Source organism: Cydia strobilella, chromosome 4 (genome assembly GCF_947568885.1).
Source record: "Cydia strobilella chromosome 4, ilCydStro3.1, whole genome shotgun sequence".
Taxonomy (NCBI): domain Eukaryota; kingdom Metazoa; phylum Arthropoda; class Insecta; order Lepidoptera; family Tortricidae; genus Cydia; species Cydia strobilella.
In genome coordinates this window covers 6,856,816-6,864,875 of record NC_086044.1, presented here as the reverse complement: position 1 = coordinate 6,864,875, position 8,060 = coordinate 6,856,816, and the positions used below count along the sequence as shown (strand labels likewise).

Genomic DNA, 8,060 nt, shown 5'->3' with positions numbered 1-8,060 from the left:
TAATAGTCTATGGAGAAAGCATTAGTTAATCGAATCGTTAACTATAATATTTTCCAAAGGAAAAGCACCCGTTTTTCCGAACCTTTTGACTCACGCATTTGAACCAAGCAATTTTCTTGTGCTTAAAAATATTAATTAGAGATAGAAAAATAAGATGCAAAGCATAATTTAACTAGGTTTTTTCTGAAACTTCGTCCACAATTTGTAATTTTTCAACAATCATATTTCTCGCGATACCTACCAAACGGTAACTACCAGAAAAACAGGAATTACCCTACAATAAACGTACCCCACGTAGGGTAGAGGTAGGGTAGGTAGGGTAGGGGTACCCTACCTACCCTACCTCTACCCTACCCTATAGTAAACGTTCTCAAAAATGAGTTAATTGGCTTCCCAGTATTTGATAACCGCGGTTCCTTACATTATTAAGTTAAGAAACAAACTAAAAATACCAGCACTACGTTTTGGGCGTAGATTAATACCACACTTGCCCGTTACAGGTTGAGACTTCGAATACACATGGGTTTTTTTGGAAACATTAAGTAGGCAGGTTTCCTCACAATGTGTATTTAACCAGAAAGAAAATGTAAATATCAAATGTCATTCTGTAATTAGGACTACGACTCCTAGAACAATTGTTATAAGACAGGATTAAGTAGAATCGACCTGTCTAATATAGACTGTCTAGAATAGACTCGTCCTGGTTTAAAATCACGCCAAAATCGAACGGTTACCCACCAAAACCCCGCCGCATCAAATTAATAAAATACCATCACTAAATTATTCCCAGTTCTAGATTAATCTAGAAGTCGGCTGTAGAGCCGCAGTCCGACGGCTCTTACATTATTACAGCATTCATTAGAGTTCGCTAATTACTCCTTGCTTTAATGAATAAGCTCTAATGAACCACTTTCTGTTAATTAAAGGCGGCAGGCGGTGGGGGGCGCGGAGGAACTTTTCTCCGGGCTCTGATTGCAAATGTGAATTTGTGTAAGTCGTAGTCGGAGTGGAAAGAGTGTTCTGCCTGAAAAGAGGTAATGAGGCGGTCGACCAGCCATTGCTGCACCCAATATTTAAACTTGCTACCGTAATTTGTCAATATTAAGTTTGGGATGTTCTGGGTTTAATTAGCTTTCGAGCATATCTAATTGCTTTCATTTTATTAAGGTTAGAACTGACGTGATTATCTTTTTTTTCATATCCTTCCTAATTAAATTTCCTGGGTGCGTAGCCAAGATGCCAATCGTTCGCTCCGTGGCGAATGATACGGTAGTCTCTCTCTCTATCACTCTTCCATATTAGTGCGACAGAGACATCCGTTTCGTTCGCTACCGAGCATTAGCGATTAGCATCTTGGCTAAGCACCCTGCTGCCCATTCGCCTCCTTTTAATGACGGATATATATTGCAAAAACGGTTAAGGTGCGTTGGAATAAGTGCGGACTATTTTTCGACTTGTTGGTAGCCTTCACAATATTTTTTATTGCTTTGCTTTTGTTAGTGATTTTTTTTGTATGGAAAGGTATAATAATTATTTTAGAAATGAATTCCTCGTGTCTACATTATACGAAAATGATATATAACTTGCCCTAAATGCACAGAAAAACAGGAACAAACAACAACAACAACAACAAACAAACAAACAACAAACACACAAACACAAATCACAAACAACAAAACACAAACAACAAAACACAAAAACAAAACAACAAACAACAAACAGCACAAAAACAAAACAACAGGAACAAATATAGCAGAGATTGGACCTGGGGAGCGACCCTTTCACCCCCCCCCCCCCTTTTGGGGGGAATGCACGGTACGATCTCGTGGCTACCGGGCCAAATTTGTTTGACCTAAGGAACAATCCTGCCAATTACTAACCCTACTATTACTAGTGCTGTAGTGTTGTCGTAATGACAAATCCATACCTACTTAATATGAGAATTAAGTAAGTAAAACAAGATCATATCGCACTTAGTTTTTACGCCAAAAATACATTTATATGTAGTTGCGAATTAATTTGAATAGTTATTCCAATTAATTCGCAACTACAAGGTGAACAACTTATAAATAGGATCTGAATATTTATAAGTTTGCGATAGGAACAGTTATGCATAATTGAATCATTTTAGTGTGTTATTCGCATTGCGGGTTGTGAAGAAATTGATTACTTCATTATCTTATGATTATTTATTGACTATTTGATGCTTTTAATATGTATGCGATGTAAGTAGAACCTTACCGAGCACACGTTTAAGACGATAACTGAGGGACAACACTTTAATTGGAATTTAAATTCAACTTACAATGTGTAGTCCCAACGATATCGCTTTTAGACAATAATGACCGCCTGTTGCTGTCTATTTCTGTTGTTTTGTATTGGTATTAAGAATATTTACCTAGGTTTGTGGCTACTTAAGAGCTCCGGGTCCGGGATAAGGTTCATAAGGTGTCCGACACTTCGTTTTCTATAGAAAGCACGTGATCACTGGTCACCGATCACCCATCATAGAAAATGAAGAGTCCGACGCCTGGACCCGGACTGTTACGTTCTAGAGTGAGCCTCGTTCAGCTTTGCGTAGCGTCAGATATCATAGTTTATCAGCACGGAATAAGTAGTAGGTAGACCAAATTACTCACAAATACTCTCTTTACAAACCTCCGGTGAACCTAGGTATATGAAATTAAATGACTGTGCAACTGTTTTTACAAAAACCTGTTTCTATGACGATTACTTGCAGGAAATTACAGTTGCCCTAAAAAAAACATGTTTAGTTTCCCGCCGTACCGTCTGTGGAGACTACAGGCGACTCTCTAAAGTAAACAAAATTGTATATCTTTGCTCCGTTTCTACTCGTATTTATGCGTAGCAGTCGTATAAGCGTAGACAGGTAGGTATCCTACTCGCCTGTGTTTACTTTGTAAAATGACAATGCTGCTGCCTACGAAGTAGGAAAATGATTATTTGATAGTCATGTTTATTATTATTTTAAAATTAAAAACAAGGCTCGACAACAATTGTAGGTCCGTTTTATAATTTTATCCATTATAGACCGTATATATGTACTATAAACATAACACCTTTAGAAATAGAAATATTTATTTACTTAAGCATGGTAATTGCATACAGATGTCAAAAGTAAAATTAATTTAGTAGGTATTACATCAATCACATGTTTAGCCAAAATATGGCATGCAAACTTAAAGCTAATAAAAACCCTTTATTACAATGTCAAAACAAGGTAAATAATATAAAATCATTAACATAACATGCAAGTCACGTATAGTTTAAATATTGTACTATATTTAACAATGAATTTAAAGTCACTATAATTATAATACATTTATTTAACAGAGTAATCCAAAAAATCCTTTAAAGAATAAAAGCATTTATCTTTTTATTTTTATATTCACTACGATCAACTTGTTTTGGTAATAAATGGGAACAACCGTTTGTATAGCAATGAGCGAAAAATTACAGCATTTTTTTAAGGTCATGAACAACTCTTAATAACCATCAGGCAGGGTATAGTGCTACAAATATTTATTTACCGCCACTGTAATCAGTTTGACATATACTCACAAATAAAAATACTTTGAACTTTGAACTTAACCTCTTGTCTGAGTTCATACCCTTCTCATGAAGGGTCCCGAGGGGCTACCGCGAACCACATTCGACGTGTTGCCTCCCTGTCACACTTACGTAAGCATTTACAAGTGCGACAGAGAGGCAACACGTCGAATGTGGTTTGCGGTAGGCCCTCTGATCCTGACCGAATTTTTAGTATGTAATTTTTGAGCATTTTTTTCGTAAACTATTTTTTCTGCTCTGTAAAGCACAACCGAAATTACCATAATTACCGTACCGTTTAGAACTATGAGCTCTCATAGTACTAAACGGTCAGCATAAAAAAAATCACCGATAACATCGGACAATAGGGAATATTACGCGAAACTCTGCGTAGGGGGCGCCACTACCACAATCTAAGGGTACCAAATCGAAATTACGTTATCTAACATCTCTGACACTCTTGCATATTCGAGAGATAAAGATGCAGATAGCGAAATTTCGGATTCGCGTTTCCCGGTAGGTCCTTTGTAAACAAACCGCCTTGATGCATCAATGTCATATTTTATTATCTCTGAAAACTTGTCAAACAACTGAGTAGGTACAGTATGTACCTATAAGTTGGTATAAGTTACTCTATGGTTTACTAAACGGGCTAGTGCTGCACTCTGGTGGCAGAACATTGCAGTAATACCCCCTATTTAAAAAAATCTAACTTACAGTCTGGCAAAAAGAGTAGAAATTAAAAAGTGGCAACACTGTAGTGTCGTTCCTTTCAAATCAATCTAAGTAAAACGGGACGACACTACAGTGTTGGCACTTTTTAATTTCTACTCTTTTTTGCCGGACTGTATCTCCGGCTTAGCGTGGATATTCGCACGGTATAACCGCAGTCACGTCTTGGCATATATGGCAAAATTGGCAAAAGGCAGATTTAGATTAATTATATTGGATCTTTTTTTATAATTCTTTTGCATTACTTAACATTGATTCAAAATTAACTGTAACCTTCACTTAAATAATATTGGAAGTATATAAAAAAAATATCTTGAAAATCGTCTTTTTTACTACCTCGCGAAAATTCTTATAAAAACGTAACAACCTACGAAAAAAATAACTACATGTACTAGAATGTATGTATGTACTATAATTGTAATTTAGTATCTTGCCTATTGTTTCCATCAAAGCTTTACATCAAAACTCATGTCATCCAGAAAAAAAAATTTTTTTCTATAAGACGATCTTAGTTACTTTTCCCCTAATTTTCATTTTCCTATTGACTGCTTTTTTATTGCACACAACTGTACGTGTTCCTTTATTTATAACATAGGTACGCGCTATGCCGCGAGACGCACTACTGAATTGCATACTATACTACCTATATACACCATTTTACATAATGACCAGTCAAGGTATTCTCTAATTTTGAGTCCTAAATGCTTGTGTGCTCAAGGACTTACCCTCACCAACGCAGGCACCAATACAACTATTTCAATTTAACCATTACTGCACAACTGGTTGGTTCTTACTGTTATACCTGACTGACTTGTTGCTGAAAGTTTACCACAAAAATAGCCCTCTGTCGCAGAACACTTAATATACATACACATACATACATATTTGCTTCAAGCAGTTACATAATTAATACAGTTTCTCAATTTGTGGATCGCGACACTCTAGGGCCTCTAGGCGGTCCGAAGGCCTAGTCAATGTTTATGCTAGTTAGTTTGTAAATATATTTCTATAATATATAAATTGTTTATGGGCCACTATATAGTTGCCTAAAATAAAGATGTTCTATTCATTTGAATTCTACTTAATTGGATCGCGGGATCGCAAGCCTACGTAAAAAACAAAAAAAAAAACAAAAGAAACAGCTAAGAGCAGGGGGCGGCGAAAAATGATTCATGCCAAGGGGGGGTCGCCAAAAGTGTTCCTCTTCCTATTTCCTATGTCAAGGTTGTCGCGTCATGAAAATGTTTGAAAATACTGTTTTTAAAAATCTGATGAAACAACGGATCGCATTTGACTAAGGCGCACGTTACGAAAACATTCCAGTGCATCTATTGGAATAGTCAATAAGCGTGAACATCCGAAGGGTAAAGTATTGGCTATTGGCTCATGCTGCAGTATATAAACAAATTGGTTTACCGACAGGACATCATACTGCAACTGCTGCTTTGAGGAACAATTCAGTGAACCCGTGAAAAAAATCAACATGCTTCACTACGTTACGGTGAGTTTTGTTCTGTGCATGTAAATAGGATGGGCCCTGCAACAACAACAACAAGTATATAAGTAGGTACCTACTTATTGTACATATATGGTCGTGATTATGATACAATCTGATATGATTTTTGCCGCTACTGTAAGTATGTACCCAGTTAACAAGTGTTACAAGGCCTTATCTGGTTAATTTTTTACACTGGTGCAGTCGGCCCTTTGTTATCGGACCCCATTTTGATGTGTTTTCTGAGATTTCAGAAGGTATTCCTTTAAGTTTTGTATTTATAATTAGTTTAGGCATCCAACTTTATGATAAAACTTCATTGCTATGAAGATAAAGCACTAAACTGAGGTGAAACCAGTAACTTCCATTAGTTGTTCCTGAATAACATCATCCTATCCTAGACGTAATTACGCTCCGGCAATAAAAAAAACTTCCTAAAAACACTAACTTACTTACAAGCAAGTAAAAATGTTTTGCTCTTAAATAAGGGTAACATCAGTATCATTTATTTACAGACATAGATACCTACATAGGTACTCTACAGACTAATATAAGTATATATATAGGTACCTATAAGCAACTATAAGTATGTAGGTACCTTTAGGTTAGTATTCCATTTGTACAATATCTTGGTTCAATGTGTATTTGCGTCTCACATTTTGCTTAATGAGAGAGTGAAACGCAATTCACATTAGACAAAGGAATTCGCCAAGTGGAATACCACCCTTATGTAGGTAAGTATGTACTTACCTACATTAGGGTGGTTAAGATTAATTGTATGTTCAATTAATCTTAAAAACTAACATTCATTTTAGCGACAAAAGTTTTCTGCTGCGTCACCTGTTCCGGTGTAGGATTTGGCAGAAGTTATTCTTCAAGCCACCTGGTTAAATAGAACACGGCGTCTGAACTACCTAGTTACCTACCTTAATACCAAGATCCGGTAGTTTTAATGTCTACGAGTTTGACGCATATGCAAAATTTTGTTCTAGATTGTTTGCCTGCTGGGAGCTGCACACAGCGCACCGTCCGGCGACATCTACAGCCAAGGCATCGGCGTCGAGGTCGGCAGTGTGGTAAGATAACTGTTTCAGTCTCAATTTTTAGTTCATTTTCATTATATTGTCTTCGGTTACCGCGATAGTTACTCATGAAATAAAACTATGAAAACGGATTATATCGCGTATATTGAATTTATAATACATCCCGACGTTTCGAACTCTTTACAGCGTTCGTGGTCAACGGGTGGTCAACGGGTTACGTTGACCACGAACGCTGTAAAGAGTTCGAAACGTCGGGATGTATTATAAATTCAATATACCCGATATAATCCGTTTTCATAGTTTTATTTCATTTTCATTGTTTCATTTCAATTTTAACCTTTGTAAAGGCGTTAGCCGCTCCAATTACTCTGATGGGGACTATAACTAACCATCCGGGGTCCTCTTGCAACAAAGAATTTTAACGTATAATATTTCGTTTTTCTTTTTGGCCAATCCACTTCACAGCGTATGAGCGTACTGAATAGATAAAGGATCAAATAGATAAATGATGATCCTTTATCTATTACATATTGGACTTGTAATATATTTATTGTCCATAGAAATAGTGTTTGATAATCCGTTGGACCTATAAGATGGTTATTGTTTACTACGTGGTTTATAATTGTGTTTTGCGGTAAATTGGTAAACCTTACAATTGCTTTTTTTCCTTAATTACGCTGTTAAGTGGATGGGACAAAAAGACAAACGAAACACTATAACAATACATAGCTGAAAGGGATTTTTATTACCTTTCGAAAGTATTTTCAAAGAAATTAGAAAATACATTTTCATTTTTTTTGCAGTCGAACCCGTCCTACGGCTTCAATTACGCCGTGAGCGACCCGCTGACCGGCGACAACAAGGCGCAGTCCGAGCAGCGCGTGGGCGGCGTCGTCAAGGGCTCCTACTCGCTGTCCGAGCCCGACGGCACCATCCGCGTGGTCGACTACACCGCCGACCCTGTCACTGGTTTTAACGCTGTTGTTAAACGCATTGGACCCGCTGCCCACCCCGCGCAACTCGCTGTTGCCCCGGTAGCGGTGGCCCCCGTTGTCAGCAGAGCTATCATGGAACCTATCGACATCGCGCCTATCGGACTCAAAGGCGGTCTCGGTCTTGAACTCGGCGGATTCGGACTCGGACATGACGGCCTCGGCCTTGAATACGCCGGACTCGGCTTAGGAGGACTCGACGCCGGCTATTGGAAACACTAGTTGTAT

At 37.6% G+C, this 8,060-nt stretch overlaps 1 protein-coding gene across 1 annotated transcript; it reads left to right on the top strand.

Annotated features, from left to right (window-relative positions):
- Positions 1 to 5,518: 5,518 nt before the first annotated feature.
- LOC134740545 (larval cuticle protein A2B-like) lies at positions 5,519 to 8,054 on the top strand. The gene is made up of 3 exons (XM_063673060.1): positions 5,519 to 5,803; positions 6,790 to 6,873; positions 7,644 to 8,054. Exons 1-3 carry the CDS (start codon positions 5,786 to 5,788, stop codon positions 8,052 to 8,054), a joined length of 513 nt encoding a protein of 170 aa, XP_063529130.1. The 5' UTR covers positions 5,519 to 5,785.
- The last annotated feature ends 6 nt before the right edge of the window (positions 8,055 to 8,060 follow it).

What these genes read in the sequence shown, in the direction of transcription:
- LOC134740545 (XM_063673060.1), top strand. An exon ending in GCGTCGAGGTCGGCAGTGTG is followed by an intron (nt 6,874 to 7,643) that starts GTAAGATAACTG and finishes TTTTTTTTGCAG; the next exon opens with TCGAACCCGTCCTACGGCTT.